Source organism: Dipodomys spectabilis, unplaced genomic scaffold, assembly GCF_019054845.1.
Source record: "Dipodomys spectabilis isolate Male_0828 unplaced genomic scaffold, ASM1905484v1 ptg000478l, whole genome shotgun sequence".
Classification (NCBI taxonomy): domain Eukaryota; kingdom Metazoa; phylum Chordata; class Mammalia; order Rodentia; family Heteromyidae; genus Dipodomys; species Dipodomys spectabilis.
The window spans coordinates 613,469-634,909 of record NW_024871155.1 but is presented as its reverse complement, the minus strand read 5'-3'; the positions used below and the strand labels follow the sequence as shown (position 1 = coordinate 634,909).

General features: G+C 52.6%; 1 protein-coding gene across 4 annotated transcripts in view; it reads right to left on the bottom strand.

Annotated features, from left to right (window-relative positions):
- Positions 1–21,441, bottom strand: part of Ppcdc (phosphopantothenoylcysteine decarboxylase) — a 32,545-nt gene that overhangs the window by 7,199 nt on the left and 3,905 nt on the right. For 3 of the 4 annotated variants that reach the window (XM_042668846.1, XM_042668847.1, XM_042668845.1), the window contains exons 3-6: positions 13,764–13,859; positions 12,832–12,960; positions 9,707–9,875; positions 6,931–7,322 (exon numbers count right to left, since the gene is read on the bottom strand). In XM_042668846.1, coding sequence (XP_042524780.1) covers positions 7,252–7,322; positions 9,707–9,875; positions 12,832–12,960; positions 13,764–13,859 — 465 coding nt within the window. In that variant the 3' untranslated portion in view covers positions 6,931–7,251. Of the gene's footprint in view, positions 1–6,930; positions 7,323–9,706; positions 9,876–12,831; positions 12,961–13,763; positions 13,860–21,441 lie in introns of those variants that run through there. The other variant, XM_042668848.1, reaches the window with a different exon arrangement.

Sequence of the window (21,441 nt, the reverse complement as noted above, 5' to 3'; positions counted from 1 at the left end):
GCCCAGGGCTGCCAGCCACCCGCACACTGCACCAACTTCCACAATTCTTTTCCTCATGAGACACTTGGCGGTTCCTCTAGCTGGATCCTTCCCCCGACCCCCCCCCCCCCCCCCGCAGGTGGTACACAAACCTAGCTGGAATATTCGAGACTATTTGGTTCCACCAGGAAGCCCTCAGTGTAAACAGCCCGTCAGTCACCGGGGTCTGGCTCCATGGCTCATTGTTTGGACCCAAGTGTGTGACACAGTGGATGTTTGCGTCGCCATGGAAACCAGGAGCTATTAATAAAGGAAGCCATGGCAGGCCAGGTAATGAAGCAGCTATTAAACAGGGACTTGACGCCACGGGCATTCATCTCAAGGTGTGCAGAGCTCCGGGGTGGGGGTGGGGGGTGACTGCTCATAAGGGTGGGGCTCTGCACCCCTGAAAAAGAACCGGTGTAGGGGCGACTGAAGGCCGGAAGAGAAACCCCTGCACCTGGCTTTGGCTTTGCACTTCTCAGTTTCCCATCTCTACAAAATAGCCTGAGTGTGTGTGTGTGTGTGTGTGTGTGTGTGTGTGTGTGTGTGTGTGTGTGTGTGTGCGCGTGCGCGCAGAACTGAGACTTGAACTCAGAGCCTGGATGCTTTCCCTTAGCATTTTTTTCCCCCCTCAAGGCTGGTGCTCTACCACTTGAGCCGCACTTCCACTTCCGGCTTTTTATTCCTGGTTCGTTGGACACAGAGTCTACCTGGGTTTTCCTGCTGGGGCTGGCGCTAGACTTTGATCCTCAGATCTCAACCTCCGGAGTAGCTAGGATAACAGGTGTGAGCCAGCAGAGCCTGGCTTGTTTTTTATTTGATTTTGCTTTGTTTTATTTTTATTAGTTTTTTTTTTTCCAGTCCTGGGGCTTGAACTCAGGGCCTGGGCACTGTCCTTGAGCTTCTTTTACTCAAGGATAGCACTCTACCACTTGAGCCACAGCTCCACTTCCAGCTTTTCCTGTGTATGTGGTATTGAGGAATCGAACCCAGGGCTTCATGCATGCTAGGCCAGCACTCTACCACTGAGCCTCCTTCCCAGCCAGCTTTTGTTTTTAATGTGAACTCTTTTTACTCCCCTTTTGTACTCCTGGCCTTTTTCTAATCAATGCAGCTCACCCCGTGTTAGGGACTGGGCTGGGGATGTAGCTCAGTGACAGAGCACTTGTCAGGCACAAAAATGGTCCTGGGGGCTGGGAAGGTGGCTTAGTGGTAGAGCGCTTGCTTAGCATGCATGAAGCTCTGGGTTCAATTCCTCAGTACCACATAAAACAGAAAAAGCTGGAAGTGGCACTGTGGCTCAAGTGGTAGAGTGCTATCCTTGAGCAAAAGCAGCTCAGGGACAGTGCTCAGGCCCTGAGTTCAAGCCCCAGGACTGACCAAAAAAAAGAGGTCTTGGGTTGATCCCCAGCACCATCAAAAGGGTAGGGGGAGGGGGGGGGAACCAAGTGTAGTAGATTCACCAGACACAGGTGAAGGTTAGTGAAGGTTCCCTTTAAATGTAGCAACTCTTCACTTGACTTCAATCATGGAATAAGAATTTCTGAACAAGTCGCGATGGTAAGAAAACTTGGTGAAGCTGGGCGCCGATAGCTCACACCTGTAATCCGAGCTACTCAGGAGGCTGAGATCTAAGGATTGTGGTTCAAAGTCAGCCGGGGCAGGAAAGGCCATGAGACTCTTATCTCCAATAAACCACCAAAAAACTGAAAGTGGCGCTGTGGTTCAAGTGGTAGAGCGCTCACCTTGAGCTGAAGAGCTGAGGGACAGCACCCAGGCCCAGAGTTCAAGCCCCATTACTGACAAAAAGAAAAGAAAACTTGGCGGAACTTTATCAACTGAGCAAGCAAGCAGACAAGCAGAAAGGCTGGGGTGCACTCTAACAAAGTGTGGGTGCTCTCCAGGAGAGACACACACACAGCCCCTTGGCTGTCAGGGGTGTTTAAATGGTAAAGGCAGGGGGTCTGGCTTTAAGTTGTGCAGACAGGTGCTTTGTCTTTGCTCAGATCACTCCTGGCATTACTTTCTGAGTTTCGGGACGCCTTGGCATTCTCTCCTGGTAAGAATGCATCCTGCCACAGAACTAGACACTTACCATTGAGATAAGGAAGGCTCATGTTTGCATTTTGGGTCGGAGGTTGCTTACTGTTTGGGGGAAGCATTTCTCTCAGAAAGGCACACATCCTGCCACACAAATGTTCACTTTGTGGGGGCTGAGGAATGCCTTCTATTGTTTTCCTTTGGAACATAGCTGGCCCTTCTATGTTTCTAAATACTATGGTTCTGAGTTACCTTCCGCAGGCCTTATTTTCCTCCATTTATCCTGCATCATTCTCCCCTAAATGATTTGTTCCCTTAATCTTTTTTCTTTTATTCTTAGCCAGGCTTAGAGCTTGAACTTGGGGCCTGGGCACTGTCCCTGGGCTTCTTTTGCTCAAGGCTAGCACTCTACCACTAGAGCCACAGCACCACTTCAGGGTTATTTCTGTGTATGTGGTACTGAGGAATCGAACCCAGGGCTTCATGCATGCTAGGCATGCACTCTGCCACTAAGCCACATTCCCAGCCCTGTTCCCTTAATCTTCAGGGAAGGACACGAATGCGTATCTCCTGTATTGGCTATCAGCTGACCATACCTCATTTTCTCTTAGTCTATCCTGCTTCATTTCCCCTAAAATGTTCCCTTAATCTTAAGGGAAGTAGATGGACAAGCTTTAAGCTTACGGGAACATTTTTCAATTCCTGGCAGCCACTTACTCTGCCTCGTTTTCCCTAGTCTTCTAGGGATGCACTTGCATGCACTTGGAGTCCCAGCATATGGAAGGCTGAGGCAGGGGAGTGTGGGCTCATAGGCAGCCTGGGCCACACACCAAAACTTGGTCTCAAACACTCCAATAGATAAAAGATCCGAAAGCATTAAGGGAATCAGCCCTTTAAGAACTACAGTTAGAGCTACTCTAACTGTAGAGGCTGAGGTCTGAGGATCACAGTTCAAAGCCAGCCCGGGCAGGAAAATCCAGGAGACTCTTACCTCCAATTAATCACCAGAAAATCGGAAGTGGTGTTGTGGCCCAAGTGGTACAGCGCTCGCCTTGAGCTGAAGAGCTGAGGGACACTGCCCAGGCCCAGAGTTCAAGCCTCACAACTGAAAGAAAAAAAAAAGGGGGGGGGGGCTGGGAAGGTGGCTCAGTGGTAGCGTGCTTGCCTAGCATGCATGAGACCCCGGGGTTCAATTCCTCAGTACCACATGCACAGAAAAAGCTGGAAGTGGCGCTGTGGCTCAAGTGGTAGAGTAGCCTTCAGCAAAAAAAGCAGCTCAGAGACAGAGCTCAGGGCTGGAATTTAAGCCCTAGGACTGGAGGGGGAAAAAAAAAAGAACTACAGTTAATTATCCTAGTTGTTGGGAAAATGTGACTTTTTGTTGTTGGTTTTTGTGGTGGCACTGGGGCTTGAACTCACGGCCTTAGCAGTTGCTGGACAGGCATTACACCACATGAGCCACTTTACAACCAGCCTTTTAGCCTTGCCTTGGGGCTATTCCGCATTCAAACTTAGTCCGTCTTTGCTTTTACAATCCCCAGGTGTTTTGCTTGCTCAGAAAGGACTGGACGGTAACCCTCCCATCCCCCAATCCCTCGGATCCCTCCCTCCCTTTCTCTTTTGGTCAGTGCAATAAAAGTCGAGTGGAAAGGCTTGTTGGGTCCTGTACTGACTGACAGCAGCTGCTCGCCAAGAGATCTCAAAGAAAGAACACCAAATAAGCCAGGACAGGAAGATGGGGTGAGGATGTCCTCATCCAGCCTGAGTTGGCCAAGGAAGGCTTTCCAGAGATGACACCGGGGACCTCTAAAGGTACCCCAAGGACTCAGCCAGGTGAGGCAGGCCCTTCCAGTAGAAGCAACAGTGAGCCAGACACTGGTGCCTCACGCCTGGAATCCCAGCTGCTCAAGAGGCTGAGGCCTGAGGATCAAGGTGTGAAGCCATCCCAGGCAAGAAGTCTATGAGACATCTTCTCACCAGCAGAGAACCAGCAGAGAGCTGAGGGTATAGGTCTGGTGGCAAGTGACTCTGAATATCCATCGTGAGCAGCAAAAGGCAAACAAGAGGTCCTGGGTTCAAGTCCCAGTACAGGGGTGTGTGTGTGCGCATGCGCGCACACATAGGCTGCACAAAGGCAGGACAAGCAGCCAGGCCCCCTGCAAGCCTACCATGTGTGTGGTCAAGGCAGCTAAAGCACAGGCAAGGCCGGCAGCATGAAGGCCGCCCTGGAACCCAGCCTCACTGAAGCCGGCAGGGAGCCATGAGGAAGGGCGATCTGGAGTCTGCCCAGGGAGGAGGCTGGGGCCGGGCTTGGAGGCCTAGGCCTCTCTCCCAGGGGTAGCTACAGCAGACTTGAAGAGCTCCAGGCTGAAAAGCAGTACGAGTGTGCATTTCAGACACAAATGCTTTTTATTTATTTTTGCTGGTCGTGGGGCTTGAACTGGGGGCCCAGATGCTGTCCCTGAGCTCTTTTGCTCAAAGCTAGCATGCTACAACTGAGCCATAGCACCACTTCTGGTTTTCTGGTGGCTCACTGGAGATGATTCTCATGGCCTTCTTTCCTGCCAATGCTGGCTTTGAACCTCAATTGTCAGCTATGAGCCTCTGGGGTGGTTAGGATTATAGGTGTGAGCCACCAGTGCTGGTTGGTTCTTGGTACTGTTCACATAGAATTTAAAAACATTTTTAAAAATTCTTCTTATAAAGGAGATGTACACAAGGGTTACAGTTAGGTATGTCAGGTAAACAGCACATTTCTTGCCAGGCGCTGGTGGCTCATGCCTGTAATCCTAGCTACTTAGGAGGCTAAGATCTGAGGATTGCAGTTCAATTCCAACCCAGGCAGGAAAGTCCATGAGACTCTTATGTCCAATGAACCACCAGAAAAGCAGAAGTGGCACTGTGGCTCAAGTGGTAGAGCACTTGCCTTGAGCTGAAGAGCTGAGGGACAGTGTCCAGACCCAGAGTTCAAGCCCCAAGACCGACAAAAGTGTGTTTATTTTTGGACAGTGTCCCCCCCCTTCCCTCTCTCTCTCCATTTTTCCCTTTAGTCCCCACCCACAAGTTGAGTGGTTCATTTTCCAGTGTCCAGTAAGCACCCCTGCTATATTTGTTCACCCTTTGCCCCTCCATTTCTGTGCCCCCCATTACCCTCCCAACAACAGATAAATGGACAAGACAGAAAGCAAAAACAGCAAAACAGAAAAAGCTTCCATTTCCATATTATTTTATATGGTGAGAGACACATAGACACGGCGCATTTATATTCCTAAAAGTGTCTGTGTGTGAACACCTAGAGTCCTGTATATTTTATGTCCCAGTCATATAGAAATTTTATGAAGATGGAAGAAAACTTTTTTGATTTTTTTTTTTTTCCAGTCATGGGGCCTGAACTCTGGGCCTGGGCGCTGTCCCTCAGCTCTTCAGCTGAAGGTGAGTGCTCTACCTCTTGAGCCACAGTGTCACTTCTGGTTTCTTTTGCTTTGTTTTTTTTTTGGTCGGTTGTGGGATCTATACTCAGGGCCTGGGCGCTGTCCCTCAGCTCTTCAACTCAAGGCTAGTGCTCTACCACTTGAGCCACAGTGCCACTTCTGGCTTTTTCTGCTTAGGTGGTGCTGAGGAATCGAACCCAGGTCTTCATGCACGCAGGGCAAGCACTCTACTACTGAGCCACCTTCCCATCCCCATGTATTTTTGAAAATCATCACTAGTAAGCCAGGCACCGGTGGCTTATGTCCATAATCCGAGCTACTCTGGAGGCTGAGATCAGAGGATTGGGGTTTGAAGCCAGTCTGGGCAGGAAAGTCTGTGAAACTTATCTCCAATGAACCAGCAACAAGCCAGAAAGTGGAGGTTTGGCTCAAATGGTAGTCAGCCTTGAAGGAAAGAGCAAAGTGATATTGCAAGGCCCTGAGTTCAAGTCCTACTACTGGCATGTGTGTGTGTGCATGTATGCGGGCAGGTGCGTATATGCACATGCGCGCGCGTACACACACACAGACACACACAGTGGAAGGTAGAGCTGGGCAGGAAGTGATCCTTGAGAGGCGGGCCTTTGGTGGTGTCTTGGCCCTGCCCCTTCCAGTCCTCTGCTTCCTGGCTGCCATGAGGAAGAGCAGCTTTCCCCACTGGAATGGATCCACAGTGTTCCCCGGGAGGGAACTGCATTTTGCACACATTTCTTCACTCAGACATCTCAACAGCTGTGTGTGTGTGTCGGGGGTGGGGTGGGGTTAAGCTGTGGACCGTGAAGGTCAGAAAGGGCAGGAGTTTTAGCCAAGGCCCACTGCTGGGATGTAGCAGAGCTGGGATTTGAACCGGGAGCTCTTTGTCCTTAAGATCCACGTTATGTGTGTTCATATGTCAGCTCAGACCCGTCCCCAGCCTCGCCTGGCAGTGCTCTCTGAAGGGAGATCACGCACGGTCAGGAGGGTCAGACTCCTCTGAAATGTCACTTTTCTTTATTTCTGGACACTCCATTTCACAGCGTGTTTAGGAGAGGTGAGAATCCTGCAGTATCTCAGACTTCCTGCCTGCATGCGCACCTGCATGCAGAGGCTCCAAGATCCGGTCAGGCTCTGCCTCACAAGGGGTCTCCAAGAATGGTGTTTTGGGGGGCCCAGTCTTGGGGATTGAACTCAGGGCCTGGGCATTGTCCCTTCATTTTGTTTTTGTGCCAGTCTTGGGGCTTGAACCCAGGGCCTGAGCACTGTCCCTTAGCTTCCTTTGTGCAAAGTCAGTGCTCTACCACTTGAGCCACAGCGCCACTCCCATCCTTTTTAGTCGTGCATTGGAGATAAGAGTCTCACCGACTTTCCTGTTCAGGCTGGCTTTGAACTGTGATCCTCGGATCTCAATTTCCTGAGTAGCTGGGATTACAGGTGTGAGCTACTAGTGCCTGGTTAGTGAGGGTATTTCTGAAAGCAATTCCCAGGAGCACCGGCAGCCTGTTCCCCTGTGCTAAGCCCTAGGGCTGACCCGGTAAGAGATGGGGGGGGGGAGCATCTGGAAGTGGGCATGGCCTGGTGAAAAGCTTAGCCGGGGCCTGGGCCTGGGGTCTAGCCAAGCAGGGAGAGGTCAGGCTCTGGAGAAGCTCCAGCCCAGGCTCCAGACACTTGCTCTGCGGCGAACCCAAGACCCAAGGCACGTTTGTCTTGACATCCGTTGCTGTGCTCAGACGGACGCCCCAAGTCAACCCTGCTGCGAGAGGACCTCCTTCACCTGAGCCACGATGGTGTCCACCTCAGCCATGGCCCCCAGACCTGGAGGGGAAATTCCGCTGTGGCTAAGGACTAGCCGACCAGGGGGGACCAACACCACCCGCCGCCGCCCGCACCCCCCTCCCAGAGCTCTCCAAGTCACCCCCCAGGCCCCGAGTCAGGGCCCAAGGACGAGGGAGGTGAGGTCCAGCCCTGCCCCAGCCAGACCCACGACACCCCTCCCAAGACACCCCAGGACAGGCCTGGGAAGTCGAGTCTCAGCACCAGTGATGATGCCTGCCAGGCTCCACCCGGCTCCGCGCAGCATACCACACGGGTCTCCTTTTACCCTAACCACCTGAGAGGCAGGAACCAATTCCCATGATCCAGGCAGCAGAGTGGAGCTCACAGAATTGCTTTGGCCAAGCCGGGCACCGGTGGCTCACACTTGTCATCCTAGCTACTCAGGAGGCTGAGATCTGATGATCACGGTTCAAAGCCAGCCTGGGCAGGAAAGTCTGTGAGATTCTTATCTCCAATAAACCACCAGAAAACTGGAAGTGGTGCTGTAGCTCAGGTGGTAGAGCACTCACTTTGAGTTGAAGAGCTGAGGGACAGCGCCCAGGCCCAGAGTTCAAGCCCCACGACCGACCAAAAAAAAAAAAGAATTGCTTTGGCCAATATTACAAAATACCACAATGTGTCAGGTGCCAGTGGCGCACACCTGTAAACCCAGCTACTCAGGAGGCTAAGAGCTGAGGATTGTGGTTTGAAGCCAGCCAGGGCAGGAAAGGCTCTGAGTCTTTTTTCTTTTTTTTTTTTTTGTCGGTCATGGGGCTTGAACTCTGGGCCTGGGCGCTGTCCCTCAGCTCTTTAGCTCAAGGCTAGTGCTCTACCACTTGAGCCACAGCACCACTTCTGGCTTTTTTCTTACGTGGTCCTGAGGAATTGAACCCAGGGCTTCATGCATGCAAGGCAAGCGCTCTACCACTGAGCCACCTTCCCAGCCCCCTGTGAGAGTTTTGAGTGGTAAAGCATTAGCCTTGAGCAAAGAAAGCTAAGCAAGAACACAGGCCCAGTGTTCAAATTCAGTACACACATGCATGTGCACACGTGTGCGTGCGCACACGCACACGCACACACACACACACACACACACACACACACACAAACCCAGCTAGGTACAGGTGGCTCATGCCTGTAATCCTAGCTACTCAGGAGGATGAAATCTGAGGATCTCGGTTGGAAGCCAGCCCAGGTAGAAGAGTCTCCATGAGACTCTTATCTCCAATTAACCAGTCACAAAACACACACACACACACACACACACACACACACACACACACAAATGAAAGTGGCGCTGTACCTCAGCATTAACCTTGAGCATAAAGAGGCTCAAGGACAGTGCCTAGGCCCTGAGTTCAAGTCCAACAACTGACAAAAAAAAAGAAAAAGAAAAAGAAAAAAGAAAACTGGAAGTAGAGCTGTGCAGTAAACTATGCATGAGCTTTCAGCAAAAAAGCTAAAAATGCAAGACCCAGAGTTTAAGCCCCAATATGGGTACACACACACACACATACACACACTATGCTGGGCACTGGTGATTAACACCTATAATCCTGGCTACTCAGGAGGCTGAAATCTAAGGATTGCGGTTCAAAGCCAGGTTGGGCAGGAAAGTACATGAAATTATTATTATTTTTTTTTTTTGGGTCTGGTCGTGGGGCCTGAACTCTGGGCGTGGGCGCTGTCCCTCAGCTCTTCAGCTCAAGGCTAGCACTCTACCAGTTGAGCCACAGTGCCACTTCCGGCTTTTTTCTCTTTGCTTATGTGGTGCTGAGGAATCGAACCCAGGGCCTCATGCATGCAAGGCAAGCGCTCTACCACTGAGCCACCTTCCCAGCCCATACATGAAATTTTTATCTTCAATGATCCACCAGAAAATCAGAAGTAGAGCTGTGGCCCAAAGTGGTAGAATGCTAGCCTTGAGCACAAAAGTGCAGGGATAGCACCTATGCCCTGAGTTCAAGCCCTAGAATTCACATTCACACACACACACACACACACACAGAGGCTGAGCACTGGTGACTCACACCTGTAATCCTAGCTACTCAGGAGGCTGAGATCTGAGGATCAGGGTCCAGCCAGGGCAAGAAAGTCTGTGAGACTCTCATCTTCAATTAATCACAGAAAAAGCTGGAAGTGGTGCCGTGGCTCAAGTGGTGCCGTGTCAAGGCTCACTAGCCTTGAGTGAAAGGAGCTCAGGGACAGCGTCCAAGCTCAGAGTTCAAGTCCCAGGTCTGGCAAAAAAAAAAAAAAGCTAAGGGAGCACATGAGGCCCTGAGTTCAAGTCCCAGTACTGGCACTAAAACAAAATAAATGTCAGAGGCGACCACAAAGCACAGCCCTTTCCAGGCCTGGCACCAGGAGCCTGGCGCGATGCCCACCTTGATCTCCACACACCAGCTTCTTGGCTATACAGGCAATCTCCTGGTAGCCAAAGGCCTTGAGCTGGCCGATCTGCTGGGCGGTGACGGGGTGTTCCCACATGGCCGTGTTCATGGCGGGGCAGAAGAGGAGCGGCTTGCTGCGGTCCCAGGCACGGATGACACAGGTCTGCAAAGAAGGGGGGGCCAGTGGGTGCTGACGGGCACTGTTGGCCTGCCTGCAACCCCTCCCTGGCCCTCCAAGTCCCCCCCCCCCCCACCTGGCCATCCATCCTCCCGCACAGCCTGAACCTTCTCCACCTGACATTTCCGGGTAGGAGCAGCCTGGCTGAGGCGCATCTGGCAGGCTGTGTAGTTGGCAGGCAAGTTAGAGCACAAATGCTCAACGTGAACAGCGAGGCTCAGGCCTGTCATCCTAGCTACTCAGGAGGCTGAGATCGGAGGATCACGGTTCAAAGGCAGCCCATGCAGGGAAGAGTCCGTGAGACTCTTTATCTCCAAGGAGCCAGCAAAAGCTGGAAGTGGAGCTGTGGCTCAAGTATGTAGAGCGCCAGCCTTGAGTGCAAAAACTCAAGAGACAACGTCCAGACCCCGAGTTCAATCAAGCCCCAGGAGTGGCACAAAGCTCAGATACAGGACAAATGCGTTCTCTCCTACCCTCAGGGGGAGCCTATAAGGCAGCTGGTGTCCCTGTCCTCACAGATGGCACCAGCAGCGCAAGTGCCCAGCCGCTCCTGCAGGCTCAGAGCCCACCCCGGCCCCATTCTCCACGGGACAGTCCCACGAAGCCCGGGCTCACACTCAACATCTGATGCGTTCACTCACTGCCTGGTGCTCTACCACCTGGGCCACGCCTCCAACTCCTCTGATGAATTTTTTAATGCCAGGGCCACAGCTTCAGGGAAGCAGAGAGGGAGGGAGGGAGGGAGGGAGGGAAGGAGGGAAGGAGAGAAGGAAGGAAGGAAGGAAGGAAGGAAGGAAGGAAGGAAGGAAGGAAGGAAAGAAGGAAGGAAGGGATTAGCTCCCTTGTGGTCTAATGGCATCTGGCACATTCTTCCAGGCAGGAGCCCCTGGAAAGAAGAGAGCCGGAACCCCCACTTCCTCGGAATGGAGACCAGCTGGGAAAAGGAAAGGGCAGGGCGAACAACCATGCCATGTTCAGGCCTGGGCCGCGTCCGTCCCTCGGCACCCTGCCTGCGTGTGCACAGCGCACAGCCCCGGGACCTGGTTGCCTGCGTGTGCACAGCGCACAGCCCCGGGACCTGGCTGCCTGCGTCGTCCCAGACACCAGTGCTGGTTTCCCACCAAGGCCTCTCAATGTAGCAACCGGGCTGTGAGCGGGCCGGTTTTAGTCACACTTCCTCTTGGCTCGGGGCCACCTGCCCCTTTTGCAGAAGCCAGGAACGTATTTAGAAGAGCCCGGGGAGAGAGAGAGAGAAAGAGAGAGAGAGAGAGAGAGTGTGTGTGTGTGTGTGTGAGAGAGAGAGAGACAGAGAGACAGAGACAGAGACAGAGTCCAGGGGTGAGCTAGGGATTTTTTTAATATGGGGTGTGTGTGTGTGTGTGCTGTCTTGGGGCTTGAACTCAGAGCTAAGCATTGTTCCTGAACTGTTTTGCTCAAGGCTAGCGCTCTACCCCTTGAGCCACAGTTCCACTTCCAACTTTTTGGTGGTTTATTGGAAATAAGAGCCTCATGGACTTTCCTGCCCGGGCTGGCTTTGAACCAGGATCCTCAGATCTCAGCTTCCTGAATAGCTGGGATGACAGGTGTGCGCCACTGGCACCTGGCATGGGTTGGGGATTCTCAAAACACAGCAAATGGCCCACAGCAGAGCCCTAGACCTCTGCCTCCTGGGGTGTCTGCCTCCCCACATATTCCCCTCCCCCACCCCCACTTCTCTGTCTCAAGAGCTCCCCACTTCCTGCACAGACTGAAGACTGGCTGGCAGTGGGGGGGGGGGAGGGGGGAGGAAATCGCTTCCCTCGACCCACAGGTACTATGGGGCCACTGTGTCCGACACCTGGGGTGGGGGGGTTCCTGCACTGTGGTGCAGATAGCCGATCTCAGTCTGGAGGGAGTCAGGGCTTTAAGTCAGGCCAGCCACCCCAGGAATTGGCCTTTTCTTATGGATTTGATTGCTTGTGTAGCACAAACACAAGGGGCCAGGGCCTGGGCGGGCCAGGGGCAGAGGCCCGAGCAAGAGCCCACAAGTCAGGAGACCAGGACGATCCCTAACACGGAGGAAAGAGAGCCAACCGGATGGGAGGAAGCAGGCCCAGCTTCTAGCCATCCCTCCAGGCTTGGTGCGGTGGCTCACGAGGCTGAGTTCTGAGGATCGCTATTCAACAAAACCAGACCAGGCAGGGAAGTCTTCTCAGATGCTTATCTCCAATGAACCAGCAAAAAGAAGTAGAGATGTGGCTCAAGGGGTAGAGCACCACCCTTGAGTAGAAAAAGCTAAGAAAGGAGTTCAAGCCCTAGTACTGACAGCAAATTATAAAATTTTTTAAAAAGGACCTTTTTTTCTTTTTTTTTTTTGCCAGTCCTGGGGCTGGAACTCAGGGCCTGGGCACTGAGCTTCTTTTGCTCAAGGTTGGCACTCGACCACTGGAGCCACAGCGCCACTTGTGGTACTGAGGAATCGAACCCAGAGTCTTCATGCATGCTAGGCAAGCCCTCTACCACTAAGCCACCTTCCCAGCCTCCAAAAAGGAACCTCTTTAAGGCAGCCTCTCAGGCCTACACCAAATCCCTAGTTAGTGCAACTGGACTCTTCTGCCACCCAGGGGCCAGCAGCCAACCCTCATTCCTTCCTAACATAGAGACCCTGAGGCTGGGCCCTGGGGCTAAAGCTACTGGAGACAGATGTGTGTGTGAGATCCATCCTGCTGGGAAAAGGGCAAGCCGAAGGGAAGGGCAGGAGGGAAACAGAGTGGCTGAAAGGACTAGGGAGGAAGGCAGGCAGGGGCAAAGGGTGGGCACCAAGCAGGGCATGGGACGCGGGTTCTACTCCTGCCCCTTGCTGGCACAGGTAACACAAGGACAGGTGTGCTGGTGGGGGGGTGGGGGGGTCAGCTGTCCCTGTGGGAGCCCGGGGGAGGGAGAGGGCCCCAGCGTGGCTCACCAGCAGGTTGTCACAGAGGCCACCGGCCACCTTGCCCAGAGTGTTGGCATCCAGGGGGGCCACCAGCATGAGGTCTGCCCACCTGCGCAGGTCGATGTGGAGCACGGGGTCGGAGCGGCCTTTCCACATCTGGCAGAGAAAGGGAAGGGGGGGTGGGGGACCCGTGGGAGCATCCCCCCCGTCCCCCGCCCTCTGCCATGCCCACCTCCTCTTTGTGGCTTACGCCAGCGAGCCGTAGCGCTTGAGCCAGCAGCCTGACATAAGCCAGGCCGGAGGGGAACAAGCACCTCTTGTCTCTCTCCCTTTAGGGTTGGGTTTTTTTTTTTCTTGAGAACTGCCATCTGGCAGGGAGTTCCTGGCCTGTCTGCTTGGGGCGGATGCTGGTGTCGTCCAGGCTTGGGGGGGGGGGGGGGGGGGGGGAAGGACTCTGGGACAGTGAGAAACGGAGGGGGTGGGGACGGGAGGCCAGGCCAGCAGTGTTCAAGGCTGAGACTGGTTTATTTTTTATAGAAAAGGCCTCGCAGGCTGTGGCGGCTGCTGCTGCTGCTGCTGCAGGCCTGGCCGAGCCCGACAGCCAGCCGTGGGAAGGGAGCTTCTTGGGCCCCACGTGGGCCAGGCATGGTCTCACCAGCCTAGATAAAGCCAAGGACACTGAGCCTCAGGGCACGGGGCCAGAGCCGAGCTGTGCAGTGGGGGTGTGGACCGAGGGATGGGGGGTGGGGCGCTCCCTCGGGCCAGAAGTGAGACAGATGTTTCCTCATCTCCACGGCCCAGATGGCCCCTGACCACGGAGTCCAGGCCAGCGTGTCTGCTTGCTCCAGCCACCAGGCCCCTGGGCTGCAGACATTGTGTCCTATTGGGCTGGGGAAGGGCGGACGAGGAATACGATGGGACTCGGCCACTCTGGGGGACAGGGGGTGGCCCACACTGACCTCCCATTCATCAGCGTCACTGAAGAGAGTGACCGGGACATCCTGGGGGCTGTAGAAATGTTTGGCTCTCTCTGTTGTCACCACTGTGACTTCCAGCTGTCACCAAGAGAAAAAAATAAGTAAATAAAAGGGAGGGAGAGAGGGATGCGCTATGAGCTAAGAGAACCACAAGGCAGGCGCTGGCAGCTCCCGCCTGTCATCCCAGCTACTCAGGAGGCTGAGATCTGAGGATCAGGGTTCAAAGCCAGCCCAGGTAGGAAAGTCCATAGATTCTTATCTCTAATGAACCACCAGAAAACCCTAAGTGGAGCTGTGGCTCAATGTGGGAGAGCACTAGCCTTGAGTGAAAAAGCTCAGGGACAGTGCCTGGGCCCTGAGTTCAAGCCCCAGGACTGGCACAAAATAAGAAAATAAAAAAGCATTAGCCAGTGAGGGGAGATGAGGTCAGATTAGATGATTATAGACTAAGAAAGGAACCCATGGGGCTGGGAAGGTGGCTCAGTGGTAGAGCGCTTACCTTGCATGCCTGAGGCCCTGGGTTCGATTCCTCAGCACCACATAAGCAAAAAGAAAAAAGCCGGAAGTGGTGCTGTGGCTCAAGTGGTAGAGCGCTAGCCTTGAACTGAAGAGCTGAGGGACAGCGCCCAGGCCCAGAGTTCAGGACCCACAAGTGGCAAAAAAAAAAAAAAGAGAGAGAGAGAAGAAAGGAACTCATGGGGGTCAAAGAGGCAGGAAAGGCTCAGGGTGTGTGTCTGAGGGCCTAGGAGTGCAGGTGGGAACAGAGCTGAAGGCCAAGGGCAGGCTGGACTCTGCAGTGCGGCCGCAGCCTCCAGCCTAACAGCCAGAGGGCACCTGCATCTTCCACTCTGCACGAGGCTGAGTTGTTCAACTTTGCAAGTTGTGGCGGACACCAGTTCTAGAATAGCTGCCCAGATCTAGAGAGATCCAAGTTCTCTTCCCTTTCCTTGGCCCTAACAACATTGGGTCTTCTCAGTGGGAGTTGGGTGAAGTCTTTTCTGGAAAGCCCAAATGACTCTGGGAGTATGGTGAGCTGGGAAGGAAATCTAATTCCCAGGGCTCCCAACCAAACATCTCATTCCCAGCAAGGAAGATAAGTGTTTCCAAGAAGCTTTCACACCCAAGTAGGCACAGCCAGAGTAGCAGATATTTGTAAGCAAAAGAACAAGATTAAATAAACAAATAGACACTTAGAGGTGACTGAAGATTCCCAGGAAAAAACAATGCTAATGCTAGCTTACAAAAAAATAAATAAATAAGAGCCTAGCACCAGCACCACGTGGCTCACCCCTGTAATCCCAGACACTCAGGAGACTGAGATCTGAGGATCAAGGTTCAAAGCCAGCCCAGGCGGGGAAAGTCTGGGAGACTCTGATCTCCACTGAACCACCAAAAACCTGGAAGTAGAGCTGTGGCTCAAAATGGTAGAGCGCTAGTTTTGAACAACAACAACAACAAAAAAGCTCAGGGACAGGACCCAGGCCCTGAGTTAAAGCTCTACAAGCAACTGAAAAAAAAACAAAAAACAAAGTTTTGTCTTAGCTCCAAGACCTAAACTTGCTTTGATAGGTCTTTTTCTGGCACCCACTTCCGCCTGTGTGACAACGGTTCTCGCCTAAACGCTGTTCCCTGTACCCGAAAGCCTGTCTGTAGAAATGGCCCTGCCCTCCCTCACCTCTTTGATAAACAGACAGCAGTGACCCCCCCGCCCCCAGGCCCTGGCCCTTGGATGTTTCCTGTACATCCCCAAGGCCACCAACTACAAATCTGTGACCTCAGCACAGATCACATCCTTCATCCTACTTTTCTTCCTTCTGTGTCAGTACTGGGGCTTGAACTTGAGGTCTGTGCATTGTCTCATAGCATTTTGTTGTTGCTGTTATTCAAGGCTGGTGCTCTACCAGTTGAGCCATGGCTCCATTTTTGGCTTTTTGCTGGCTAATCAAAAGGTGAGACTCTTAGGGATTTTTCCTGCCGGCTTTCAACTTGGATCCTCCACATCTCAACTTTCCTGAGTAGCTCAGATGGCAAGCACTTGGTACATTCTGTGCTTTTTTTCCCAGCAACAATGAGGAAGGCAGGAGATCGTAGCTTGCTTACTCATGGCCAATTTCACTCCGGTGCTTTTTTTGGTCCCTCCTCACCTCTAATCCTCCAACACTATGATTTGACTTCCCTGCCAAAAACACAATTAAACAAACAGAAAAGAACACTCACTGTGGGTTTATCTTTTTCTTTTCTTTTTTCTGTCAGTCATGGGGCTTGAACTCTGGGCCTGGGTACTGTCCCTCAGCTCTTCAGCTCAAGGCAAGTGCTCTACCACTTGAGCCACAGTGCCATTTCTGGTTTTCTGGTGGTTTCTTGGAGATAAAGAGTCTCAAGGACTTTCCTGCCTGAGCTGGCTTTGAACTGAAATCCTCAGATCTCAGCCTCCTGAGTAGCTGGGATTACAGGTGTGAGCCACCAGCACCTGGCTGAGTTCATCTTTATCTACTCCTTTTTTTTTTGGCCATTCTTGGGGCTTGAACTTAGGACCTGGGCACTATTACTGGGCTTCTTTTGCTCAAGGCTAGCACTCTACCACTTGAACCACAGGGCCACTTGTGGCTTCTTCTGTGTATATGGTACTGGGGAATGGAACCCAGGGTTCCAAGCACTCTACCACTAAGCAATGTTCCCAGCCCTCTACTCCCAGCTTTCTCATCTCCAAAACTGCCAGCTCAGAAATACCAGCAAACTGATATTGCCTTTGTACAAGGCGGGGGGGGGGGGGGGGGGGGGGACTCTTAGCACTACCCTGACTCTCCTGCCACCCAGCAGGGTCTCCCGCCCACCAGGCTCTGTCTGGCCTCCTCTCCGGAGTGTTACCATTGCTCTAGGGCTTTCCTCTCAGGTTCTCAGACCAGCTGTTCAGCCGGACCACCCTGTGGCTAACCCACAGGCTGTACAGTAATTACACGGCTCACCTGCAGTTCAGGGAATGGTTGGATCCTCGCCATGCCCCTCCCTGACAGTCCCCCCACCCCCACAGACCCAGGGCAAGGCGGCAGGCAGGCCCAGCCTTCAGTTCTTCTGGAGTTCCTGGGAAGTCACTAGGTGTGAGTCATCAGCCCTGTGGCTTTGTCCTCTCTCCATTCACTTAGCCAAAAGCTCAGAGGAGCCATGGGCTGGGTCTTGGGTCTGCCACATTAAAAAAGCATGATGTCAGGGGCTTAGAATGTGGCTTAATGGTATAGTGTTGCTTGCCTAGCATGCATGAAGCTATGGGTTCGATTCCTCAGTACCACATAAACAGAAAAAGCCAGGAGTGGAGCTGTGGTTCAAGTGGTAGAGCACTAGCTTTGAGCACAGAAAGGATCAGGGACTGCACCCAGGTCTGAGTTCAAGCCCCAGGACTGGCAAAAAACAAACAAACACACAAAACAAAAACCAAACCTGGGTGGGAAGGTGGCTCAGTGGTGGAGTGCTTGCCTCGTATGCATGAGGCCCTGGGTTCAATTCCTCAGCTCCACATAAACAGAAAAGGTCAGAAGTGGCGCTGTGGCTCAAGTGGTAGAGCACTAGCCCTGAGCTGAAGAGTTGAGGGACAGTGTCCAGGCCCAGAGTTCAAGCCCCACCACCGATAAAAAACCAACACCTGATGTGGCCGAGTGCTATGGCTCATGCCTATAATCCTATGGACTCTGTAGGTGGTGAGGATCATGGTTTGAAGCCAGCCCGGACAGGAAAGTCCTCGAGACTCTTATCTCCAATGAGCCACCAAAAAGCTGGAAGTGGAGATGTGGCTCAAGTGGCATAATGCCAACCTTGAGTGAAAAAGCTCAGGGACAGCACCTACGCCCTAAGTTCAAGCCTCAGGACGGACACAAGAAAGAACAGACCAACCTTACATTTGTCTGTGGTTGGTGGTTACCACACTGGGCACAGATGCTGGGCACAGAGCCCTGGCGGGCACCAGTCAAGGAAAAACTCCCTTGGGAGGCCCCACGCTGGCTGGCCACAGGGCACGGGGCGTTTCTAGGCACAAGGCCTAGGACCAGGCCTCCATAGGCTGGTGAAGGCTCTGGAGCGGAAGTGCCTGCTACGCTCACGCCCCAGTGATGCAGGGCACCCAGCTCTGACGTCAGGCCCTGCAGTGAATGACAGTGCTGACACTGCCATGCACCGGATCTGGGAACGGAGCCTGTTGGCCAGCCAGGACGCGAATACTAACCTGCATGCGTGCGTGCGTGCATGCGTACATGGTCATACACACACACTGGCAGTGGTAACCTCCTGTAACCACAGGGTTGAGTTTCATGAGTGAATTAGGGATTATGGACACTGATAATTTCTCTATACACTGATAAAATAGAGATCAGGCATAGTGAATCACGCTTGAAAGCCTACTCAGGGGGCTGAGATCTGAGGATCACGGTTCAAAGCCAACCCAGCCAGAAAACTCTCTGAGACGCTTACCTCCAATTAAAACCAGCAAAAAGCTAGAAGTAGAGCTGTGGTTCACGCAGTAGAGCACACTAGCCACTTTGAGGGAAAAAGCTAAGGTACAAGGCCTAGGCCCCGAGTTCAAGCCCCATTCCTGACACTAAATAAATAAACAGTCCTCAGAAAAGCAATATCTACCTCACACACTGTGTATGACTGAGGTCCTTTCTCACTCTTAGTGGGCTTGGAAGAATAGTCTAGAAATTTACCCTTCTCTAAGCCCAAAGCCAGCAACACCTGTAGTGAAAGATTTCCTTACATTTTGAAATCTCCTGGCTCTGGGCCCTGCTGACACCTGCCCAAAAGGTGACAGTGTCAGTCTTCTTTCCCACCTGCCGGTAAGGCCAGGCTGCCAGCCAAAAAGCAGAAACTGAGCTATCCCACAAGCTACCACTCCCCACGTGCCTGACTAGCATGCAATCATAAGACCTCTGCAGCTCCTAAGCCGCAGGGCCTTCTCTAGGGTTACCTTTGGGATCTAGAATCTTCAAAGACCAATGTGAGAAGAAATGGGTCATTTGAGTGTTTGCTTCCCTTCGCTAAACAGATTTTGTTGTTAGTGTTGGTGGTGGTCATGGGCTTGACCTCTGGGCCTGGGCGCTGTCCCTCAGCTCTTCAGCTCAAGACGAGCGCTCTACCACTTGAGCCACAGTGCCACTTCCGGCTTTTTTCTTTTTGCTTATGTGGTGCTGAGGAATCGAACCCAGGGCCTCATGCATGCAAGGCAAGCGCTCTACCGCTGAGCGACCTTCTCAGCTCCTAGAAGTAATCTTTACCTGGCTCATGTAACTGTAACCCTTCTGTACATCACCTTTATAATAACAATTTTATAAAGTATTTTGAAAAGATCTGGAAGTAGAGCTATGGCTCAAGTGGAGAGTCCTAGACTTGAGAAAGAAAAAAAAATTTAAAAGCTAAGGGGCATCTGTCATCCTAGCTACTCAGGAGGCTGAGCTCTGAGGATTGCCATTCAAAGCCAGCCTGGGAGGAAAGTCCATGAGACTCTATCTCCAATGAACCTCCAGAAAACCGGAAGTGGCGCTGTGGCTCAAGTGGTAGAGTAGCCTGGAGCTGAAGAGCTCAAAGACAGGGCCCAGGCCCAGAGTTCAAGTCTCAAGACCAACAACAACCAAAAAGCTAAGGGGCAGCCCCAGGCCCCTCAAACTCCAGTACGAAAACAAACAAAAGCACAACTACCAAATAAATAAATGAAAGCTAGGCATCAGAGGCTCATACCCTCATACCTGTAATCCTAGCTACTCAGAAGGCTGAGATCTATCAATCATAGTTCTTTGAAGTTAGCCTGGGCAGAAAAGTCTGGGAGACTCTTATCTCCAATAAACTACTCAGAAAAATTCTCAAGTGGCGCTGTGGCTCAAGTGGTACAGTGCTAGCCTGGAGCACAAAGAGGCTCGGGGACAGTACCCAGGCCCTGAGTTCAAGCCCCAGGATTGGCAATAATAATAATAATAAGTAATAAGTAAATAATAAATGAGAAAGGCAGGCAAAGTCAGAGGAGGCCTCTCAAGGGGAGAGGGAGAAAGTGGGGAGATGGCCAGATACACAGACATCCTCCCAGGGGCCCAGCCCAAAGCCTGGGTGTGTGTGTTGGGGGTAGGGGGGAAGAGATGGAGAATCTCCAGGTCCCGGCAGCCTGACCCTCACAGGCATGCACGTATGCACACGTATACACATACATGCACACACATGCACACACACACACACAGACTGCGTGGGCCGGGAGGAAATGGCAGGGTCACCATTCTCCTGAGCTCTGAGGCTGCCCATCTGTTTCCTGAGATGGGACTCCCCGCCCCCATCCACTCATCCGGAAACTCGGGGGCTATGGGAAAAGGAAATGCATGGCGGGGTGTGGGGCGGGAGGGGGGGGGGTATCAAAGCTACACCCCAGCCCCCCCCTCCCAGGCCTCCCAGACACCAGGCTCTAGCTGGCCAGCTGTGACTAATGGTTCTGGGCCCAAGCAGTTAGGCCCTTCACCAAAAACAGCGCCTCGTCTCCGAGAAGCCAAAGGACCCTCTTCCCTTCCCCCTCTGGCCTGGCTGGCATCCCCAGCTGGCGGCTTTATTGCTTTTCCCAACCTGAAGTTGGTAGAAAGTGAAAAATTAAATAAACCTTTTCCAGCCCCTGTGAGAGCTCCCCCACAGGTCCTCTGTGAGAGAATACTGACCCCTGCTGGTCATGGCAGGTACAGCCTCGTGGCCACGCCAGGCCTGGACTGCAACAGTTGAACAACGTACTCCAACTCTCATCCAAGCTAGTGCTGGATAACACAAGCAGTACCCAGGGAACACTATGGTTCTTTGTCAAGTGAATTGTATATATATGTGTGTGTTGATAATAAAGCTTGAACTCAGTGCCTGGACACTGTCCCTTAGCTTTTCCACTCAAGGCTGTTGGTGCTCTATATCATTTGGGCCACACCTCCACTTCCCGCTTTTTTGCTGGTTAACTGGAGATAAAAGAGTCTCACAGACTTTCCTGGCCAGGCTGGTTTTGAACTGGGGAAGGAAGGGGGGAAAAGGGCGGGGATGTTAGCAAAGGGAGCCATGAGCAACAGAAGCTCAGAATCCAGTGTCAAGATGTGTGTGTGTGTGTGTGTGTGTGTGTGTGTGTGTGTGTGTGTGTGTGTGTGTGTGTGTGTGTGTGTGTGTGTGTGTGTGTTGGTGCTGGGGTTTGAACTCTGCTTGGGCACTGAACCTTAGTTTTCTCATTCAAGGCTGGCACTCTACCACTTCATCCACACCTCCACTTCTGACTTTTCAGTGATTCACTGGAGCTTAAGAGTCTCAGGGGTGGGCTGGGAAGGTGGCTCAGTGGTAGAGTGCTTGCCTTGCATGCATGAGGCCCTGGGTTCGATTCCTCAGCATCACATAAGCAAAAAGAAAAAAAAAGCCAGAAGTGGCGCTGTGGCTCAAGTGGTAGAGCGCTAGTCTTAAGCTGAAGAGCTGAGGGACAGCGCCCAGGCCTAGAGTTCAGGCCCCACAACTGCCCCCCCCCCCAAAAAAAAACAAAGAGTCTCAGGGACTTTCTTGCCCTGGCTGGCTTTGAACCTCAATTCTCACATCTCAGCCTCCTAAGGAGCTAGGATGTCAGGCATTGATTCATAGCGCCTGGCTTTGCTTTCCCCCTTGTAACCTAACCTAGATTCTGCTT